The sequence below is a fragment of the Arvicola amphibius genome, chromosome 4, assembly GCF_903992535.2.
Source record: "Arvicola amphibius chromosome 4, mArvAmp1.2, whole genome shotgun sequence".
NCBI lineage: Eukaryota > Metazoa > Chordata > Mammalia > Rodentia > Cricetidae > Arvicola > Arvicola amphibius.
This window is the reverse complement of record NC_052050.1, coordinates 102,226,526-102,250,153: the sequence shown is the minus strand read 5'-3', so window position 1 is coordinate 102,250,153 and position 23,628 is coordinate 102,226,526. Positions and strand designations below refer to the sequence as shown.

The 23,628-nt window shown below is 41.3% G+C and overlaps 1 protein-coding gene across 2 annotated transcripts in view; it reads left to right on the top strand.

Moving 5' to 3' along the window:
• Nucleotides 1-23,628, top strand: part of Parn (poly(A)-specific ribonuclease) — a 102,055-nt gene that overhangs the window by 62,193 nt on the left and 16,234 nt on the right. For both annotated transcript variants that reach the window (XM_038327913.1, XM_038327912.1), the window contains exons 19-21: nt 5,303-5,358; nt 7,001-7,087; nt 11,401-11,475. In XM_038327913.1, the coding sequence (XP_038183841.1) occupies nt 5,303-5,358; nt 7,001-7,087; nt 11,401-11,475 (218 nt within the window). The remainder of the gene's footprint in view (nt 1-5,302; nt 5,359-7,000; nt 7,088-11,400; nt 11,476-23,628) is intronic.

Genomic DNA, 23,628 nt, shown 5'->3' with positions numbered 1-23,628 from the left:
GAGATCTTAACCTACATCCATCTCGGAGAGGAGAAGCATGGAGACTCACTATGGCGACTGCCTGAAGCGTCTCCCCAACCCTGCTACCCAGCATTCTGTTCTGTCTACTCCGCCTACCTAATTTTCTGTTCTCTTAAAGGGCCAAGGCAGTTTTCTTTATTAATTAACCAATGAAAGTAACATAGACAGATAACTCTCCTCCATCATTTCCCCTTTTTCTGTTTAAACAAAAAGAAAGGCTTCAACTTTAACATAGCAAAATTACATGTAACAAAACAGTTATCAAGCAAGTATTACAGTTACAATATTTAGATCTATTTTATCTTTTATCATAACTAAGGAAAGCTATAACTATCTATTTATTCTTCAACTCCATCAAAGACTCCAGAAGGATATAATATTACCTAAGTAAACAAGTCATATGCAACTTTCAAACTCTAGAAATGACAGAGACAACTCGCTGCCTGGACAGTCACCCAAAGTTCCTCTGTACCGTTGGGGCATCCATCTTCAGCCTTCAGGCCCATGGTGTCCAGCAGACATTTCCATGAAGCAGGAAATTCCAAAGACAGTTCAGTCACTTTCTGCTGTGTCCTGCAGAACGTCTCGCAGACTCTTTCATGAATCAGGAACCCCAAAAGGCCATCTCACCTTTAGGCAAGTTCAGCAGTCCTCTTTCTACGGGTTCTTTGTGTCCAGTTTATGCAACAGTCCAGGCAAGAGCAGTTTCTTGTCCAAATGGCTAACAAACTCCATAAGTAGCCTCTTCGATGCCCATCTTCCTCTCGAAGTAGATTGGTGCTGCCAGGAGCAGATGTGTCTCATTGTCATGAAAAACCCTAAGTTATTAAAACATTAAATGCCATATTCTGCAGTCTTTGAAAGATATGAAGAATGCCTATCTGAACTATATCTATGCACATCTAGAAAATCTAACTAACATGACTACAAGTTTGACTATTGAAAGATATGAAGAATGCCTATTTAACTAAAGTATATCTCTATATATCTAGAAAATCTAACTAACATGACTGCAAGCTTGACTATTATCGATGATTATCCATTAACCTATATTTCCTAATTATACATTACAGTTTTTAAAATGAACTACACAATCAAAATAGCTTAATCAAGATCAGAAATACATATACATATAACAAATTGACCTTAAAATCCATACCATTGCAAATTATTCATCTTTATATCATATCCCCCTTTAAATGTAAAAGAACATTTATAAACAATATTTGGGAAAATGGGCGCAGTTATTTCTCTCCAAACTGCTTCCTGCTGAATGGGGGCGCTGTTTTTTAGGTCTTTCATGGTGTAACCTGTGTGCCAGGTTCCTCTCCGTCGGCAGTTGAGTGAAGTAATTTTTTGAGGGTGTTTACAGCAACCTTTCAGGAGGGCGAGGTCTATCATACCATATTGGGATAGAAGCAATCCACAGTGTGTCATCCTCTGTGAAACAAAAGAAGACCCTCTTTTCCAAAGCATCATGTTCTTAGATCCAAATTCTGAAGTCATAGCGTTAAGATGTCCATTCTGGTCTAGCCTGGCAGCCCATATAATGAAATGTCTCTCTGTATTTAGCTCCTTTACAGTCAAAAATTTCAAAGAAAACACAATAAAATACATAATCCAGACTCTGTGAATTTTCCATTTTTACGTGGCTTATTTTTACTCCATCACTTTACTTTATTCTGTCTCTTTAAAGACTTTACCCCCTTTTTTTTTTAAAGGGATTAACTTCATTCTCTATATTCTTTTTCTCTCTCTCAAGCCTACGTACATTCATCCAACATTGTGACCCATATGGGGGTCTTCTATGTCTGAATCTGTCCTATTGTGAATCTGTAATTTTTTTACTGTTGAGAAACATGTTTGATTTGAGCCTTTACATTGCTAAGCGCTTAAGACTCTAAGCTGTGACATTCCTAGGTCAAAAACAGGTACCGTGTGCTTGCCCCGCCCAGTCCAACATGGTGGAGCCGCTTGTGACTCTGAATTGGTTGCACCTCTGAGCTGCAGAGCCGCCCGGGCTGTTCTGGATGTTGGCTCCACCTCTCTCCAATTTCAAAATGGAGGATGTACCATTTTCTACTAGCTCTGGGGCTGCCAGGTAGGAGCCGCACTCAGCACTTTAACTCTGAGACTGAGCATGCAGCACAGAAACTCTTTTCATCCAAGTTACAATCAAATCTGACATGCAGAGCACCGCGCACCCTGGACACATCTCTCTGTATTGTGGCAGGAATCCGTCATGCTCTTCCGTCTGCCTAAGCCTGATTCTGCCATCTGCCCAGGTGCAGGCGGGGAGTGCTGAGCCATTGGCCCGGTCTCAGCACACTCTCCTTCCGATCCCAAGCGGGAACACAAATATCCAGGCCCATAAAAGCCACTGAAATGCTTTAAAGCCAGAGTTCGCGATGGCGGCACAGCGCAGGAAGCTGCATTTTAAAATGACTCAGCTTTTTCTCTGCCGCTATTGCTGAAACAGGAAATCTCTACAGCACGTCCAGGCAAACAGCAAAAAGCGGTGTTAAACTCTCTCTCTCCTTTATTTAAAGCCCTCTCAGGTTTTTAAGTGGATTTAGTAACCACGTTGGAGCGCCAATCTGTTGAAGGAGCAGCCAATCTGTTGAAGGAGCAGCGGGCTGTGTCCCGCCACCCGGCTAGCTTTACCCAAAATAATTACATGGAAACTGTATTCTTTTAAAACACTGCCTGGCCCATAGTTTCAGCCTCTTATTGGCTAATTCTCACATCTTCCTTTAACCCATATTTAGTAATCTGTGTAGCACCACGAGGTGTGGCTTACCAGGAGAGATCTTAACCTACATCCATCTCGGAGAGGAGAAGCATGGAGACTCACTATGGCGACTGCCTGAAGCGTCTCCCCAACCCTGCTACCCAGCATTCTGTTCTGTCTACTCCGCCTACCTAATTTTCTGTTCTCTTAAAGGGCCAAGGCAGTTTTCTTTATTAATTAACCAATGAAAGTAACATAGACAGATAACTCTCCTCCATCAGGTATGGTTGTTTTGTCTACATTTCTATATATGTACCGTGTGTGCGTGGCACATGGGGTTTAAAGAGGGCATTGATCCCCTTGAACTAGTTGTTAGCCTGCATGTGGCTACAGGTCCTATGCAAGAGCAGTCAGTGCCCTTATTCTCTTGAGCTGCTCTCCAGCCCCAATTTGTACTTTTTAAACATTTATTATTATCGTGTATATGTGAGTGGTTTTGCAATGGAGTGTTTTTTTATTATTATTGTGTGTATGTGAGGGGTTTTGCAATGGTGTGGTTTTTTTATTATTGTGTATATGTGAGTAGTTTTGCAATGGCGTGTTTTTGAAGATCATCTTTGAGCATCATTTCTCCTGCCTTTACACCAGTTTTGGAGACTCAGACTCAGGCCACCAGGTTTCTAAGGCAAACACCTTTACCTGTGGAGCCATGTTGTTAATCTGAAGTGACTATTTTTTAAAATTTTATTTTCAGATTGGGGAGACTACTAACATGAACATGGAAATTGTAGAGTGTATAAAACTGCTCTGGGTGGTGGGGACAGTGACAACCGCCCCATCAGTCAGGTCTGCCGTGCTACTGCATGCTTGTATTGTCACTTCTAACACTGTAAGAAACATCGGTTCGTTTGGGTGACATAGTTTACAGAAGCAGAATAGTAGATCTAGACTCCATTTGTGAGCCAAAAAGAAACTTTGACTTCTTAGCTGTAGGATCTGGTTTGTTGTCATACAGGTTCTCCACCACCGTTTGTGAGCTCATTCTCTGACAGTGGCAGCACAGAGCTGTTCTGCTGGTGGCTCATCTGGGAGCTGATCATCCCCCTGCTTGGCTTTTGATGCCTGGTAATCATGTGCCTTAATTGCAGGTCACTGGAGCCAAACTAATTGCTTGTTGGGCACTTAGATTGCCTTTTTAATTTGCTGCATAATGCCTCTTCTAACAGAAGCACACACTATATTGTTATCCAAGTAGAACTCATTAGTATCTTCCTAGACAAAACAGAAAGCCTAATTTTGTTCATAATTTAGCTACTGAAAGAAGATGGAAAGACATTGTAGACAGATGTAATTAACGAGAACTGTTTTTTTTTAAGTGCTCCTTTGTATCCACTTCAGGAAGTATACATAAAATGCTTCCTGTGCTTTATATTTGTGTAAAGCCTTGTGTGGGGTCTGTGTACTCGAGTGTATGGGGGTGGACTGTGTGGCCAGGTGGGTGAGTACACTTGTTCACATGTGGGTGCCCTCCTTTGTCACTCTCCACTGGGTCCCCTTGAGACAGGGTCTCCTGTTGGAACCAGCAAGCCCCAGTGCTCCCCTACCCTCATGGTGCTGGTGTGATGGGTGTGTGCAGCCACAGTTGGCTGTATCCATGGATGCTGGGGATCTGAACTTAGGCTCATAGGCTTTCAGGGCAGATATTCTTACCCACTGAGCCATCTCCCTAGCCCCATGATAACCTTCTTTATCAAGGATTGTTTTGTTTTGTGCTTCAGATATATTTTATATGGCAATAATAATATGAGCATTTGAGACAGTCACTTATTTCAGTCTGTGGGATTTACCCTATATCCAGTGACTTTGTATTTCATTAAAAAAATAAAAATAAATATCATCCTTCCCAAATAGGAACCTTTTCATATGCCGAGTAAAGAGCTCATACTTGTTTTCTTGTCATTTCCTTGTACTGTCCAGTAGGACAGTGCTCCGCACAAGGTTTTCAGCTTTTCGTTAACAATTTCATTAATCTAGTTGGTACATTTTGAGAAACTATGGAATGCCTGGAACTGTTGTAGGTGTTGGAGATACCACAATTTGTATTTTTATCTTTATGATAAATATTTAGCTCAAAGGAGAAAAAAAACCTCTGAAGTAAATTTTAAGAATCCTAATTTCTTTTTTTAGAATAGAGTAAGTGTATTTGTTATTTTTTTTATTGATGTAACAAAAACCTAGGCAACTTATAGAAGAAAGCATTTAGTTGGGCCAATGGTTTCAGAGGGCTGGAGTTTATGATGGCAGAACAAAGGAGGCCTGGTAGCAGGAATGTGCATGTAGGGAGTTGAGAGAGTACACTGGTAATGACCGTAGCTCTTAATCCTCCAACATTTCTCCCAGCTGAGGACTGCATACTCAAACCGGAGCCCATGGAGGCCAGCCTCAGCCAAACCACTACAGTAACAAGTAGCATCTGCTGCAATTTTAATAGCTGCTTTATTTCTTAAAGAAATTAGTATGTTACCTGTTTGTTTGTTTTTCTTTTGGTAGGTTATTTCTTATGAGGGTCATGGACATTCCCTATTTAAACTTGGAAGGGCCAGACTGTAAGTACATTGATTTCCTCATTTCATCTGTAGTTACCAGAGTGTGGCCTGAAAGGGACACCAGGGAAACAGTGCTGACAAAAGAGCTTTTTCCTTAAGAATGGGCAGTGGTTTGTGGTTGGCAAGGGTTACATACTTAAAAGTTCATGAGGCCCTTGGGCCTTTGTTAGTTGTGACTTGCATTTTTCAGGCTATAGAAGTGTATCTCATATATTCATAGTTTCATCCCTCCCCCAAGCTGAATCATTTCCAATACATATTTAAAAAATATGCTGAGCAAGCTGGAGAAATCACCATTAGACCATGCTGTGGGGCTTCCTGTGGATGTGTGTGACAAGCAAACATACAGGAACTCAGAGCAGCTCCCAGGAAGTACTAACACCCGAAGTTGAAGCTTGAGGTAGACTAGGGGTAGCAGTGTTGTCCCTTCCCTTCACGCTGGCTGTTCTTGATACTCTGCTGCCTGGTTCAGTTTAATGCCCAGTGACATCAGGACCCAATGCAGCCCCTACCTCCCCAGGGCAGGACACGCTCGTCTACACAGCAGACCAATATGATGGTTCCTGGCTATGGCTACAGCTCTGCAGGACTTGGGGAGCAAGAAGTCGTGGAGTCAGTGGGCTCGTGTTGCAGTTTTGTACTCTGTTTTTTTCAATTCAGCTATGGCTTTTTTAAAAACATGACTTGAAGCTCTAGTTTTCTAGATCTTTACAGTGTACAGTGTTTTATATAACTGAGCTGTATTAAAAGCTTTATAAATATAAAAAAGTAAAAAAAAATCCTATGTCAGTAATTTGATTTTCTATTTTCTAGTTATGCATATATTTAAATTTAGTAAGTTGATTTTTTTTTTAATTGCTGTCAATCAAATTGTTATGGGTTACCTGATACATTAGAACATCCTGCTGATGCCTGGAGTGGCCGTGCACACCTGGAGTCCCAGCACTCGGGCACAGAGGCAGGACTGCAGTGTCTTTGTGGCAGTCGTGTCTATATAGTGTGGACTAGTTTAATTAAAGAATCTGGCACTCGGGAGGCAGAGGCAGGCGGATCTCTGAGTTCAAAGCCAGCCTGGTCTACAAGAGCTAGATCCAGGACAGGCTCTAGAAACTACAGGGAAACCCTGTCTCGAAAAACCAAAAAAAAAAAAAAAAAAAAATCTGTGCTTGCTAAGTGTGGTAATGCACTTATAACCCCAACATTCTGTGGGCTGAGGCAATCAAAGGAATTGCTTTGATCCCTTGCCAGGAACCAGCCTTGGTTGTTGTTCCTCAGGAGCTGTCTGCCTTGTTTTTTGAGATCCAGTGTCTACCTGAAGCTCACTGCTTAGGCTAGACTATTGACCAGAGGGCCCCAGGGATGGATCCTTTTGTTTACCCCTCCCCAGTACTGGCATTTGGAGTACACTCCTTCATGTCCACCTTTTTATAGGGTCTGCTCTCAGCTGTGTGGTAGCGTCTCCCTAACTGGGCTGTCTCCCTGGTCTGCTCTCAGCTGTGTGGCAGCGTCTCCCTAACTGGGCTGTCTCCCTGGTCTGCTCTCTCTCAGCTGTGTGGCAGCGTCTCCCTAACTGGGCTGTCTCCCTGGCCAGTACTTGGGTCACTTCTCCCACTGTCACCCTTTTGTCACTTTTGTCTTGTAGTGCAGCCTAAACGTGACCATGTTCTCCACGTGACGTTCCCCAAAGAGTGGAAAACAAGTGACCTTTACCAGCTCTTCAGCGCCTTTGGTGAGCAGGAAAGTTGTGGCGGCTGCTTTAAGGGTTGCCCTTCTCCTGGTGGTTAGTTGGTCAGAAGGAGATCATGGAAAAGATCTCTAAGTCCATGCAGGGTTAATTTCAGCCAGAGAACTGTTCTGTTGCTGACAGAGTATATGGACCTTCACTGTGGACTGCCCTTACTACTGATGAGGAAAGCAAGCCTAGATCAGGGTAAATAATTTTTAAGGTTAAATTCAGAGAGGATGTCTGTTTTACACTGACAAGCAATCTCCAATATGAGATGAACAATAAAAGTAGCAAACACAGATGTCTGAGCAGACCAAGACTGCATGTGTGTAAGGTAGACAGTTCCTCTCATTCCCGGCTTAAACTTCTCAGGGTCTGTGAATGTACAAGTCTGTTACTTTAACAAATGAAGTATTGAAGCTATTTATTCTCTTTGGGGATTCTTGAATAAAGTGAAGGCAGTAGGCCGGTAGTAGAATGCTTAGTAATACTTGTATATCATCAAAAGATTTACTATGGAGACATTTAAGAAAATATTCATAGGCTAATGAGATGGTTCAGTGTTTGTTGTGCAAGCTTAGTGATCTGAGTTCAATACCTGGAACCCACATAAAAGTGGAGGAGAGACTGAGTTTGAGTCCAGCCTGGTCTACAAGAGCTAGTTCCAGGACAGGCTCCAAAGCATAAAGAGAAAAGGAAGGAAGGGAGGGAGGGAGGGAGGGAGGGAGAAAGGAAGGAAGGAAGGAAGGAAGGGGAAAGGGAGAGGAGTGGAGGAGAGACCCAGTTCCACTAAGTTGTCTCTGACATTCAAGTGCACACTATGGCTCCTGTAATAGACATAAATAGTAATTGTCTTAGTCAGGGTTTCTATTGCTGCAGTGGAACACTGTGACCAAAAAGCAAGTTAGGGAGGAAAGGGTTTATTTAGCTTCCACTTCCACACTGTAGTCCGTCACTGAAGGAAGTCAGGCCAGGAACTCAAATGGAGCAGGAACCTGAAGGTAGGAGCTGATGCAGAAGCCATGGAGGGAAGTTGCTTACTGCTTTGCTCCCCAATGCTTGTTCAGTTTGCTTCCTTATAGCACCTAGGACCAGCAGCCCAGGGATGGTCTCACACACACAGCGAGCTGATTATACCCTCATCAATCCCTAATTAAGAAAATGCCCTACAGGATGCATACGGCCGATCTTATGGAGGCACTTTTCTTAATCAAGGTCCCTTCTCTCAGATGTCTTAAGCTTGTGTTGACATAAAACCACCGAGCACAGTAATGAATAAAATAATATGCTTGAAGTGTTTATGCAGAGGTATAAACATTTAAGAAAGTATTTAAATAGTATTTTAATATTTGGTTTTAAAAGAGGATATGGGATAGGATCTTGTATAACTAACATTATTTTTAAAAACATTGTAGAGAAGTCAGATGCAAGTAAAGGAAGATAATTTATTACTGAGTATTTTATTATTATTAATTAAGAAAAATCTATGTTTTCTTTTTCTTTTTTTTTTTTTTTGGCCTGCATTTCGGTATTAGCACCATGTGTATGCATTGTCTGGAGGCCAGAAGAAGGCATTGGATCCCCGATACTGCAGTTACAGTCAGTTGTGAGCCTCCATCTGGGTGCTGGGAATTGAATCCAGGTCCTTTGGAAGAGCAGTCAGGTGCTCTTAACGGCTGAGCTGTTTCTCCAACCGCATTACTAAGTATTTTTCAGATGGTCTTTATGTTTTGTAAGCTTTCCTGTCTTTTCAGAAATGAGCACACATTGCCTCTTAAGTTAAAAACAAACCCAGAATACTTTATTTGAAAACAGTTATATTTCTATAAAGTCCTCTTGCTGGTGCCCTCTGCCCTTTGAAATCCTACTCCACTTTTTAATTTAGCTGCAGAGAGAGAAAGGCAGTGGCCTCAGGCTCAACTCTTTTTGAAGTGCCTGCCATTTTCATCTATTTAAGTTCTGACCCTATGTAGTCAGACTTTAAACACTAAAGTAAGTAAAAAGTCTAAAACCTAGTGTGAAACTCCACGGCTTTAAAATGGCTTTTCCAACTGTCTAGAAGTTCATTGAGGTGGGCAGGTGTGGTGGGGCAGAGGCAGGCGATCTCTGTGAATTCCATGTCAGCCTGGTGCACAGAGCAAGCTCCAGGACAGCCAGGACTAGATAGAGAAAACACGTCTAAAAAACGGTCATTGAGAGGTCTGGACTTTGGATCTAGTTCATTTTGGTGTGTGATTTTTTTTCCAAATTGTTTACAATAAAGTTTTAATAAGTAAAACAAACATTAGCTGTGTGACTTTGGGCAAGTGTTCTCTCCTTAGGACAACAACAATTGTACTAATTGTGATAACAGCCATCTTGGTGGCCTAGCGCGACACTGGGCTGGAAGGCGCTGGCTCTGGAGGTGTGCGGAAGCCGACCAGCGCTGTTTATCCGGTCCAGAGAGCAGCTGCCTTGCTGGGCAGAGAGCTGTGTCATCTTACTGAGAAACTGAAGTGGGGGTTTTGTATTGTTTTCTTCTCCACTTTGATAGTGAAACTAAAGGGTTTTGTTTGTTTGTTTGTTTTTTAATTCTCAGCCTTTGAAAGTCTTAGTAGAATGAATTTTTCTTTTATTGCTAAATTCCAGTGCTGTTTACCCATTGTTAAAGTCTGGTGCTCTATGTATCCCCAAGGACAGTGAGGCTGAGGTGCAAGTTTCCATCTCCTCCGCAGGCTCGGGCTCTGCTCTGAGCTCCCTTTCTGCTCATCCTGTTTGCCTCAGTGTAGTACTTTTGCTGCTGTTTCTCCCTGTCAGCCTGCCTTGGTTTTTCTCTCTCTGAATTCTTAATTTTTAAATGACAGGCAAGCATATGTGCGTGCGTACAAGTGATTGGTTGCATGTGGAAGTCAGGACAGCTTGTAGGAGTCGGCTCTCTCCACCCACATATGGATTTTGGAAATGGTCAAGCTTGATGGCAAGCTAACCTTTATCCACTAAGCCATCTCAATAGGATCTGTTTTGCTCAGAGCTCTTTCTAGTAGTTTGGAATCACAGCCTCTTGCTGTCAGGCTCCCCCTCTTTCTCTCAGCCCCCAGTACTCCCAAGAGAGGCACCGTCCTGCATGAGCTCCCTTGTCCTGTCACTCCCCAGAGCCCCTCTGCTAAGTATTATGAGTCAATTATTCTCTCCCTGTATGTTCCCAATGCCTGAATACTTGATAATGGAGACTAAGTGTCAACATGGGACAGGGACAGAACTATCCAAACTGTAAAATGAAGTATCTGTAACAAGTTTGATTGTAGGTGGTCTTGGAGTTTTGTTAGTGACCTTGAAAGATAAACACCTTCAAACCTTGGCCTAAGATTGGACAGAATCGTGACAAGTCCTTGTAGCTAAATTTTCTTTTTTAACTTTTAAAGTTTATTATCACTGTTTTGTGTTTGTGTGTACCTGTGTGTGACTGGGAAGTCCAGAACTTCATGTCTGATATCTTCCTCAATTAAATTTCTACTTTACTATCTTTCCAAAATTCAAAAACTTGTATTTATTTATTGTGTGTGAAGACACACATGCCATAGCGTGCTGTGAAGCCCGGATGACAGCTTATAAGAGTTGGTCCTCTTCTGTCATATGGGTCCCAGAGATCCAGCTGAGGCAATCAGTCTTGGTAACAAGTGCATTCACCTACTGTCATCTCACTGGTCCTCTCTACCTTAGTGTTTTGATGCAGGGTCTTTCACTGAACCCAGACCTCACCAGTTTGGCTACACTTGCTGGCCCAAGAGTCCAGGGATTTGCCTATCTCCACCTCTCCAGCACAGGGCATACAGGCCCACTCAGCTGTGCTCACCTTTTATAGGGCTGCCAGGATCAAACTGAGGACACACACACACACACACACACACACACAAACGCAGATGCATGCTCCTCACACACCACTGAGGAGACCAGTGGAGGAGGCCGAACACCCTGCTGTGACACAGGGTCTCTCACTGAACCTGACGCTGTCTTAGACTGGCTGACCAATGGGCTTCTGAGATCCTGTCTCCAGCCCCAGTGCTGGAGATATAGGCGTGGGTTTTTTTTAATATGGGTGGTGGGGGTTTAAACTCAGGACTTCGTGATAGCACAGCAAGTGCGCTTATGCACTAAGACGTCTCCTAGACTCTCGAAACTAACAGAACAAGTAGCAAATTGGTTAGTGCTGAGGTTCCCAGTCTTACAGCAAGCAGTACGCCGTCTCTCTAGGCTCTCCTGAAGTCTGCCGGCTGAGTCTGTGGTGTGGTTCTCTAAATGCTCAGATGCTCACTTTGTTTTTCATTCATCGTTAACAGGTAACATTCAGATATCCTGGATTGATGACACATCAGCCTTCGTTTCTCTCAGCCAACCCGAACAAGTACAGATTGGTGAGTGTTATAGATGTCTGTTTGTGTGTTAATGAGGTGGGGGTTCACCTTCAGTTTGAAAGCTGTGGCTTCAGCCAGTTAGTTCACTGGCATTGCCGCTCAGTTAATTTTTGATCTTGCCTGTGAAATAAAGGGAAAAATTAGTAAGTATATCATACAGAGGAGAAGGATCTTTGATTCATTATTCTAAAGATACTTAATCTGTGCCTCAAGACCCCATGTAGGGGCTGGAGAGATGGCTCAGCGGTTAAGAGCACTGCCTGCTCTTCCAAAGGTCCTGAGTTCAATTCCCAGCAACCACATAGTGGCTCACAACCATCTGTAGTGAGGTCTGGTGCCCTCTTCTGGCCTTCAGGCATACACACAGACAGAATATTGTATACATAATCAATAAATCAATAAATAAATATTAAAAAAAAAGACCCCATGTAGTTACATGTAACTGAATGTCAGGTTTGAAAATTTGGCCATGGAGAAAGGTAGCATGCAGTGACCAAACAATTTAAAATCAAATACTAGTAAACTGGAGGCAGTGCTTGTTTGTGTTGTTCATGGTCTCACTCCAGCCTTCATTCTGAGCACACAGCATGTGTGTTTGATGCTGCACACGCCCTCCTGTGATGCAGTACCCTCGTCAACTGCTGAAACACCTCAGAATCCACATTAGCATATGTTCTGATTGCAGTGTTTTAATGGACTTAGTTTTCTGTTCAGACGCATAGTGGTTCAATTATGGGAACTGAAGAGGTCACATTTTTCCTGCATCCATCAAATTAATCATTGCAACTTTAGGTTGTATTATATTAGACAAGCACATTCATCTCATTAGTGTATAAATTGCTTTTGTCTTAACAAATAACAAGATTATATGCATACCAAAATGGGATTTGTTGTTGTATGTTTTGTTTTATTTTGTTTTTTAAAAGACAAAGAATCTCACTATGTAGACCAGGCTGGCGTTGAACTCACAGAGATCTACCTGCTGCTGTGGGATAACCCTTCCGTATGCTGTGTTGCTTTCATTGAATGATAATAAAAGCTGAATGGGCAATAGCCAGGCAGAATACAGTTAGGTGTGAAAGCCAATCTGAATACAAGGAGAAAGAAGGACAGAGTCTGGAGAGATGCAAGCCAGCCACTGAAGAAGCAAGATGCCAGCAGACTGGTAAAAGCCATTCCCACATGGCAATACATAGCTTAATAGAAATGGCTTAATTTAAATGTAAGAGCTAGCTAGTAATAAGTCTGAACTATAGGCGAAACATTTTGTAATTAATATTAAGCCTCTGAATGTTTATTTAGAAGTGACTGTGGGATGGGGCGGGGCAGAGAAACCTCCCATTACAGCCTGCCTCTGCTTCCCAAGTGCTAGGATTAAAGGTGTACACAATCACATCTAGCTATCCAAAATTATTTTAATTTAGTTTTTTAATGACTTATTATCAGTAAATGTTTGATTAGTCTACTTATTTAAAATTTTTAGTATTTTATTTTATTTGTATGGGTGTTTTGCTGGCATGTATTTCTGTTCACCACATGCATGCCTTGTGTCTGTGGAGGTCAGAAGAGGACTTTGGATCCCATGGAACTGGAGTTGGATCCCTGAAGCAGTAGCTTTTTGCATTGTTCTGTTTTCACACAGGGTTTCTCTGTGTAGCCCTGGCTGTTCCGCTCTGAGCCACCATGTGGGTACTGAGAATGGAACCTAGAAGAGCAGCATGCTTTCTAACCAATTAGTCATCTCTCCAACTCATCTATTCTGCATATTTGTGTGCCCTGGTTCATGTGGTTCCTCTTGTACTTTTCCTGTTTATCTGTGATTTCTCCATGCCCTTAAACTTGCATCAAATGTTCATTTTACAACAAAGTGAATGACACTTCATTTGTTTTTAAATAGGGTTCTGAAAAGATGGATCATCACATTTTTTGTTGATCCTTAAAATTTTTAACATTAATTATACTACCTTATTCTTTAACATTTGTTTGTTCAATTTTTTTCTTTTCTTTCTTTTTATATATGTGAGTATTTTCCCTGCTTGTTTGTCTGTGTACCACATATGGGCCTAGTGCCTTTGCAGGCCAGAAGACAGCATCGGGTTCCCTGGGATTGGAGTTCACGTATTTATGAGCCACATGCCAGTGTCCTGTGCCTATAAAGCATCTTTTCAACAGTGTTCTGTTCCTCTCATAGAAGATGGTATGCTCTGAGAGTGAGAATTTACCCATGAGGACCCCAGGGGCCATTGTGTTCACAGTGGCTGTCCGAATCTGGTCAATATCATGGAGTTGGAGCCACGATACACATCCTGTCATGAACTGGAGATACCTTTTGTACTTGATAGACCTCATGTCTGTTTCTCTTTCTGATTTCTAAATCTTTGTGAATGCTTCTTTAAAAGACAATTTGAAGTTTGCTTCTCATAGTAATGATTCTAATGATGCCAGGGATCTGGGTTATCTAAATGTGCTACAAATCCTATTAATGCTACCTTAAACAGATTATACAAACATTTCAGCAGAAACAGAGGGGATCCTGCATATCAATAATGTAACAATGAAAAAAAATCATTAAATGCCTACTTATATAGGCTCTGATACAAATTAGTTTTGATTTACATTCAAAGAGTTCCATTTAAGCTGACAACTAACTGTCTTTTTCCTCTGGTATCACTAATTCTAATCAATGTTTGAAAAGTCTTTTTTGACCTTTTGAAAATGAAAGTTCTTTTCTTACAGGAAACTGTATACTAATCATTAAAATGATGTGTGTGTGTATGTTCGCGCACACACATTATGCCCATGGTGTGGAGATCCATGTTGGTGCCTTCCTAGCTTGCTTTCCACTTCTTCATGTTTTGATGGGGTCTGTTTCACTGAGCTTGAACCTTACTGAGCTGGCTAGGTTGGCCACCCAGTGAGCCTTAGGGATGCTCTTGCCTCCAGCTCCTGAGTGCTAGGATTACGGACATGCATACCACATCTCATTTTATAGGTGCTGGGCACCGGACTCTGAGCTTCCCCAGCAGAGCCATGCCTCAGTGATTTTTTTCACAAGTTTGACTGTTTCTGCACTTAGCCATGGCTTATTTTAATGCGTGTATACTATGGGTGGAGCCCCAGTGCTTTTGACATGCACGATTGAGGTATACTTCTAGTTCCTTCTCTTTATTATCCTGTCTGAACTGGCAGTGTTTAATATATGTCTTTCACCAGATTTGGAAAAATTTCAGATATTTGTTTTCCTATTCTCTTGCGGTTACTCCTGGGATTCCTACTGCACACAAGGCATCGTGTGCTCTGTTTGGCTTTTTTTCCCCCTTCATATGTAGTGTGGAGCTGTGGGCAGGCCTGTTTCTCATCCCACCTGGCTCCGGCAGGGCTAGCTTTACACCCGAAATAACAACACACAAATTGTATTCTTTTAAACACTGCCTGGCTCATTAGTTTCATCCTCTTACATCTTGACTAACCCATATCTAATAATCTATGTAACACCACGAGTGGTGTCTTACCAGGAAAGATTCAGCATGTCTGACCTGGCGGCTAGCTTCATTGCGTCTGTCTCCCTGAGGAGAGGCATGGCGGTCTGGCTAACTTAGGAGAGGCATGGCATCTGACTGAGCCATCTACCTCACTTCCTTCTTCCTGTTCTGTCTACTCCACCCACCTAAGGGCTGGCCAAGGCAGTTTCTTTATTAATGAATGAAATCAACATAAACAGAAGACTCTCCCACATCATTCATACCATCTTTCTGTTGTGCAGACTAGATCATTTATTTCTGTATCTCTGCTCGTTGACTCATTACTTCTTGACCATTATTCTTCTAATAAGCCAGCCTAATGGATCTTTTATCTGTACATTGGTACTGCTCATCCTGCAGTAGGGTGACTTCCTGAAAAGCCCCTTGTGAGTAAAAATGCTATTAAGCAGAACATGTATGTAGTATGCCTGTTTAATGTCATTGTTTAACCTCATCCACCTTAAGTTTACCCAAAATATGGTTGGGTAGAATCATGCAGACTATTTCATGACAAAATATAGTTCTTAAATACTGTATCGAAAATGGAAAACACAGTTTATATACCATGTACATCTATACTGGGTCTTCTTGTCCTGGTCTTTGTTGAGTCAGTTTGGAATTGTTTCTTATGTGTTGTGAATGTTCTCTTGTAGAGTCTCTGGGTTTGGATATATTCCTCAGAAGGGTATTTTGTTTCAGTTTCACAGATATTCATCTTATTTGGACTTGTGGGTGATGCTTAGATTGGAGTTCAGACTTCCGTTTGCTGCACTACTGGTTAGAGTTAGTCAGAGAGCAGAGGACTCCTTGGGTAAAAGCGCTTGTATTGCTGTCTTGATGACCTGGGTTCAGATGTGGTTTGTCCTTAGACCTCCCCCGTGCACACTTTTCTAAACATATGTGCACACATACACAAAGATATAAACACAAGCCAATCAGACATCGGCCGAATCTGTTCACCACTTGTCTTTGTCTGGCTTCCGCTCTGCTAGTGCTCCTGTCTCACTCTGGTTGCTCTTGACCCCATGCTTTTTCTGTCCTTCCTCATAGCAGAAAGATATGAGACTTACAAAAAACCTTTTTGGTTATCTGGGCATGGTGTCCCAGGCCTTTAATTCCAGCATGCAGGGAGCAGAGGCAGGCAGATCGAGAGTTTGAAGCCAGCCAGTAATACATAGTAAGATCCTGTCTCAAAAACAAAAAAAAACCAAAAAACAAAACAAAACAAAAAACCTTGCAGGACCCAAGCACCAGCCACTTTAATGCTTGTGCAGGCACAGGTGTGCACGTGTGCTCAAGAGTGCGTGCGTACACTCCCCCCACTCTTTCTCTCTCTCTGACCCAGTATTCATCCGCCGACTGTTTTACATCTTCACTCTTCCTATTCAGAGCACTTCCTCCCACTCTTCAGGCTTTGCATTCTCTCCAGCTGCAGTCGTTGCAGTGGAGGATCATTCGATTAGATTCCTGCTTGACCAGAGCCAGCATGCCCTTTCCTGCTTTCAATCACTCCGCTTCTAGCACCTGCCTTTAACTCTGTCTCAGCTACACCATTTGTCGTGTGTAATTGCCTCTTGTTTAATAGTACTTTATAAATATATTAAAACAAACTGTAACTCAAGCATACCACAAGGACATGTGCTCAACTATGTTCATAGCAGCTTTGTTTGTCATAGCCAGAACCTGGAAACAACATAAATGCCCCTCGACTGAAGAACGGATAAGGAAAATGTGGTACATTTACACAATGGAGTACTACACAGCAGAAAAAAAATAACGACAGCTTGAATTTTGCAGGAAAATGGATGGCGCTAGAAAACATTATTTGAAGTGAGGTAACCCAGACACGGAAAGACAATTATCACATGTACTCACTCATAGGTGGTTTCTAAACATAAAGCAAAGAAAGCCAGCCCAGAAATCACAATCCCAGAGAACTTAGACAACAATGAGGATACTAAGAGAGACTTACATAGATCTAATCTACATGGGAAGTAGAAAGTAGAAAAAGACAAGATCTTGTTTCCAGGTTCTGGCTATGACAAACAATGCTGCTATCAACATAATTGAGCACATGTCCTGTGGCACGATTGAGCATCCTTTGGCTATATACCCAAAAGTGGTATTACTGGGTCTTGAGGAAGGTTGTTTTCTAATTTTCTGAGAAATCATCACATTGGCATCCAAAGGGGCTGTGTTGCAGGAGCTCCTTCCGCTCCTTCAGCCAATAGCCGCTGAGATACCAGCCCATTGGGGGCGTGGTCTCTCTTTTTAAAAATGCGGCCACTTCCCTCCACTTGCTCTCTGGCTTGCTGCTCTGCTTCCAGCGACTAGGCTCCCTTCCTGATTGCGCAGAGGGCTGTTGGCTGGGACAGTGATCTGTAAGGTTTTTCCCCTTTAAATAAATAACCATTCTATTAATCATAACTCCAAACTGGTGTGGGATTGTTTGTGATTTACGCCTTCAGGGCTGTACAAGCTTGTAATCCCACCAGCAATGCAGAAGTGTTCCCTTTTCCCCACAACCTCTCCAGCATAAGTTGTCATCAGTGTTTTAGATCTTGGCCATTCTTACAGGTGTAAGATGGAATCTCAGAGTTGTTTTGATTTGCATTTCTCTGATGACTAAGGATGTTGAACATTACTTAAGTGTCTTTCAGCCATTTTAGATTCCTCTGTTGAGAGTTCTCTGCTTAGGTCTGTACTCCATTTTTTTTTATTGGATTATGTGATCTTTTGGTGTCCAATTTCTTGAGTTCTTTGTATATTTTGGAGATCAGACCTCTGTCTGATGTGGGGTTAGGGAAGATCTTTTCTCATTCTGTAGGCTGTTGTTTTATCTTGTTGACTGTGTCCTTTGATTTACAGAAGCTTTTCAGTTTTAGGAGGTCCCATTTAATAATTGTTTCTCTCAGGGTCTGTACTGTGCCAATGCTTGATGTACTGTTCCCTGTGCCAATGCTTGATGTACTTCCCACTTTCTCTTCTATCAGGTTCAGTGTGGCTGGCTTTATGTTGAGGTCTTTGATCTATTTGGACTTGAGTTTTGTGCATGATGATAAATATGGGTCTATTTTCATTCTTCTCCATGTTGATATCCAGTTATGCCAGCACCACTTGTTAAATATGCTCTCTTTTTTTCCATTTGACATTTTTTGCTTCTTTATCAAAGATCAGGTGTTCGAAGATGTATGGATTGATATCCGGTTCTTCTATTCGATTCCATTGATCCTCCTGTCTGTTCTTATGCCAATACCAGGCTGTTTTCAGTACTGTAGCTCTGTAGTAGAGTTTGAAGTCAGAGATTGTGATGCCTCCAGAAGTTCTTTTATTGTACAGGATTGTTTTGGCTATCTTGGGTTTTTTGGTGTTCCCAATGAAGTTGAGTACCATTCTTTCGAGGTCTTTGAAGTATTTTGCTGGGATTTTGCTGGGAATTGCGTTGAATTTGTAGATTGCTTTTGATAAGATTGCCATTTTTACTATGTTAATCTGCCTACCCAAGAGCATGGGAAATCTTTCCACTTTCTGGTGTCTTCTTCAATTTCTTTCTTCAGAGATTTAAAGTTCTTGTCATACAAGTCTTCCGCTTGTTTGGTTAGAGTTACTCTGAGATATTTTATGCTATTTGTGGCTATTGTGAATGGTGTTGATTCTCTGATTTCTTCCCCAGCCCTTTTATCATCTGTGTATATGAGGGCTACTGAATTTTTTGAGTTAATCTTGTATCCTGTTTATGAGTTGTAGAAGTTCCTTGGTAGAAATTTTGGGATCACTTATGTAAACTATCATATCAACAGCAAACAGTGAGAGTTTGACTTCTTCTTTTCCAATTTGTATCCCCTTGATCTCCCTTTGGTGTCTTATTGCTCTAGCTAGGACCTCAACAATTGAATACATATGGAGAGAGTGGACAACCTTGTCTTCTTGTTCCTGATTTCAGTGGAATCGCTGGGAGTTTCTCTCCATTTAGTTTGATATTGGCTGTTGGCTTGCTGTATATTGCCTTGATTATGTTTAGGTATGTTCCTTGTATCCCTGATCTCTCCAAGAACTTTATCATGCAGGGATGTTGTATTTTGTCAAATGCTTTTCGACATCTAATGAGATGATCATGTGGTTTTTATTTTTCAGCTTGTTTATATGGTGGATTACGTTGACAGATTTTCGTATGTTAAACCATCCCTGCATCTGTGGGATGAAGCCAACTTGGTCATGGTGGATGATGGTTCTGTTGTGTTCTTGGATTTGATTTGCTAGTATTTTATTTAGTATTTTTGCATCAATGTTCATGAGTGAGATTGGTCTGTAATTCTCTTTCTTAGTATTGTCTTTTTGTGGTTTGGGTATCAGGGTAATTGTAGCCTCATAAAAAGAGTTTGGCAATGTTCCCTCTGTTTCTATTATGTGGAATAATTTGAGGAATATTGGTATTAGTTTCTCTTTGAAAGTCTTATAGAATTCTGAGCTGAAGCCATCTAGTTCTGGGCTTTTTTTGGTTGGGAGACTTTTGATGACTTTCTATTTCTTCAGCAGTTATAGGTCTGTTTAATTTTCTTATCTGGTCTTGATTTAATTTTGGTAAGTGTTATTTATCCAGAAAGTTTTCCATTTCCTTTAAGTTTTCCAATTTTGTGGAATACAGGTTTTCAAAATATGATCTGATGATCCTCTGTATTTCCTCTGTGTCTGTTATGTCCCCTTTTCATTTCTGATTTTGTTAATTTGGCTATTCTCTCTCTGCCTATTGGTTAGTTTGGATAAAGGTTTGTCTATTTTGTTGATTTTTCTCAAAGAACCAACTCTTTGTCTCATTGATTCTTCGTATTGTTTTCTTTGTTTCTATTTTGTTGATTTCAGCACTCAATTTGATTATTTCCTGCCATCTAGTTTTCTTAGGTGAGTTTGCTTCTTTTTCTTGTAAAGTTTTCAAATGTTCTGTTAATTTACTAGTGTGGGATTTTTTTCATCTTCTTTATGTATGTGTTTAGTGCTATGAACTTACCTCTTAACACTGCTTTCATTGTGTCCCATAAATTTGGGTATGTTGTGTGGTCATTTTCGTTGAATTTTAGGAAGTCTTTAATTTCCTCCTTTATTCCTTCCTTGACCCATTGATGATTAAGGTGAGCATTGTTTAATTTACATGTGTTTGTGGGTTTTCTGGAATTGGTATTGCTACTGACTTATAGTTCTAAAGCATGGTTATCTGATAAGGTACATTGGGTTATTCCATTTTTTTTTTTTTTTGTATTTGCTGAGGTTTGTTTTGTTACCGAGTGTATGGTCAATTTTTTAGAAGGTTCCATGAGGTGCTGAGAAGAAGGTATATTGTTTTCTGTTTGGATGGAATATTCTATAGATGTCTGTTAAGTCCATTTGAGTCATAATAACATCTGTTAGTTCTCTTATTTCTCTGTTAATTTTTTGTCTGATTGACCTGTCCAGTGGTGAGAGGGTAGTGTTGAAGTCTCTCGCTTTTAGTGTGTGGGGTTTAATACATGATTTAAGCTTTACAGTGTTTCTTTAACATATGAGGGTGCCCTTGTATTTGGGGCATAGATGTTCAGTACTGAAATTTCCTCTTGATGGATTTTTCCTGTGACTAATATGAAATGACCTTCTTTGTCTCTTTTAACTGATTTTAGCTTGAAGTCTATTTTGTTAGATATTAGGATAGCTATACCCGCTTGTTTCTTAGGTCCATTTGATTGCTATATTTTTCCCAGCCCTTTACTCTGAGACGATGTCTGTCTTTGAGGTTGAGATATGTTTCTTGTATGAAAAAGGATGGATTCTGTTTTTGTATCCAATCTGTTAGCCTGTGCCTTTTTATAGGTGATTTGAGTCCATTTACATTAAGGGATATTAATGACCAGTGGTTGCTATCTCCTGTTAATTTGGTTTTCTTCGTTGGTGATGTTAATTTGTGAATTTTTTTTTTACTTCTTTGGGATTTGCTGTAATGAAACCATCAATTGTCTGTGTTTTTGTTGATGTAGCCATCTTCCTTGGGTTGGAGTTTTTCTCCTAGTATTTTGTGTAGGGCTGGGTTTGTGGCTAGGTATTGGTGAAATCTAGATTTGTCATGGAATACCTTGTTTTGTCCTTCTATGGTGATTGACAGTTTTGCTGGGTATAGTAGTCTGGGCTGGCATCAGTGGTCTCTTAATGTGTGCATAATGCTTGACCATGACCTTCTGGCCTTCATTGTCTTCAATGAGACATCAGGTGTAATTCTGATACTTCTACCTTTATATGTTACTTGGCCTTTTTTCTTTGCAGCTCTTAATATTCTTTCTTTACTCTGTACATTTAGTGTTTTGATTATTATGTGGTGAGAGTACTTTTTTTTTTTTTTTTGGATCCAGTCTATTTGGTGTTCTGTAAGCTTCTTGTATCTTCATAGGCATATCTTTCTTTAGGTTGGAAAAGTTTTCTTCTATGATTTTGTAAATAAATTTTCTGTGCCTTTGAGTTGAACTTCCTCTCTTTCTTCTATACCTATTATTCTAACATTTGGCCTTTTCATGGTGTCCCATATTTCATGAATATTTTGGGTTAAGCTTTTGTTAGATTTAATGTTTTCTTTAACTGATGAGTTTATTTCCTCTATTGTATCTTCAGCATTTGAGATTCTCTCTTCCATTTCTTGTATTCTGCTGTTCATGTTTGCATTTGTGGTTCCTGCTCTTTTTCTCATGATTTCTGTTTCTATAATTCCTTTGGCTTGTGTTTTCTTTAGTGTTCTATCTCAGTATTAAAGTCCTGTATAGTTTCTTTTCTTTCTTTTTGTTGGTTTCACTTTTCTTTTTTTTCTTATTTATTTTTTTTTAATTAAAAAATTTCTGCCTCCTCCCCGCCTCCCATTTCTCTTCCCCTCTCCCTCCCCTCCCCCTCCCTCTCCAGTCCAAAGGGCAGTAAGGGTTCCCTGCCCTGTGGGAAGTCCAAGGTCTGCCCCGCCTCCATCCAGGTCTAGGAAGGTGAGCATCCAAACAGGCTAGCCCAACCCCCTCTCCCACCCCCACCCCACCCCCCCACCCCCCCACCCCCGCCCAATCCAGTATACGCAGTAGGATCAAAATCCAAAATCCAGTGCCATTGTCCTTGGCTTCTCAGCAGCCCTCATTGTCTGCCATGTTCAGGGAGTCCAGTTTTATCCCATGCTTTTTCAGTCCCAGTCCAGCTGGCCTTGGTGAGCTCCCATTAGATCAGCCCTACCATCTCTGTGGGTGGGTGCACCCCTCGCGGTCCTGACTTCCTTGCTCATGTTCTCCCTCCTTCTGCTCCTCATTTGGACCTTGGGAGCTCAGTCTGGTGCTCCAATGTGGGGCTCTGTCTCTATCTCCATCCATCACCAGATGAAGGTTCTATGGTGATATACAAGATATTCATCAGTATGGCTATAGGATCTGGCCATTTCAGGCTCCCTCTTCTCAGCTGCCCAAGGAACTAGCTGGGGGCATCTCCCTGGACACCTGGGAACCCCTCTAGAGTCAAGTCTCTTGCCAACCCTATAATGGCTCCTTTAATTAAGATATATACTTTCCTGCTCCCATATCCACCCTTCCTATATCCCAACCATCCATTTCCCCAAGTTCTCTCCATGCTCCCCTTTACACTTTTCTCTCTCCATCTCCCCTTACCTCCATACCACCCCACCCAAGTTCCCAATTTTTGCCCGGCAATCTTGTCTACTTCCAATATCCAGAAGGATAACTATATGTTCTTCTTTGGATTCACCTTCTTATTTAGCTTCTCTAGGATCACGAATTATAGGCTCGATGTCCTCTATTTATGGCTAGAAACCAATTATGAGTGAGTACATCCCATGTTCATCTTTTTGGGTCTGTGTTACCTCACTCAGAATAGTGTTTTCTATTTCCATCCATTTGCATGCAAAATTCAAGATGTCATTGTTTTTTATCGCTGACTAGTACTCTAATATGTATATATTCCACACTTTCTTCATCCATTCTTCCACTGAAGGGCATCTAGGTTGTTTCCAGGATCTGGCTATTACAAATAATGCTGCTATGAACATAGTTGAACAAATGCTTTTGTAATATGATAGGGCATCTTTTGGGTATATTCCCAAGAGTGGAATTGCTGGGTCCTGGGGTAGGTTGATCCCGAATTTCCTGAGAAACCTCCACACTGCTTTCCAAAGTGGTTGCACAAGTGTGCATTCCCACCAGCAATGGATGAGTGTACCCCTTATTCCACAACCTCTTCAGCAAAGACTATCATTGGTGTTTTTGATTTTGGCCATTCTGACAGGTGTAAGATGGTATCTCAAAGTTGTTTTGATTTGCATTTCCCTGATTGCTAAGGAGGTTGAGCATGACCTTAAGTGTCTTTTGGCCATTCGAACTTCTTCTGTTGAGCATTCTCTGTTCAGTTCAGTGCCCCATTTTTTAATTGGGTTCATTAGCATTTTAAAGTCTAGTCTCTTGAGTTTTTTATATATTTTGGAGATCAGACCTTTGTCTGTTGCAGGATTGGTGAAGATCTTTTCCCTGTCAGTAGGCTGCCTTTTTGTCTTAGTGACAGTGTCCTTTGCTTTACAGAAGCTGCTCAGCTTCAGGAGGTCCCATTTATTCAATGTTGCCCTCAATGTCTGTGCTTCTGG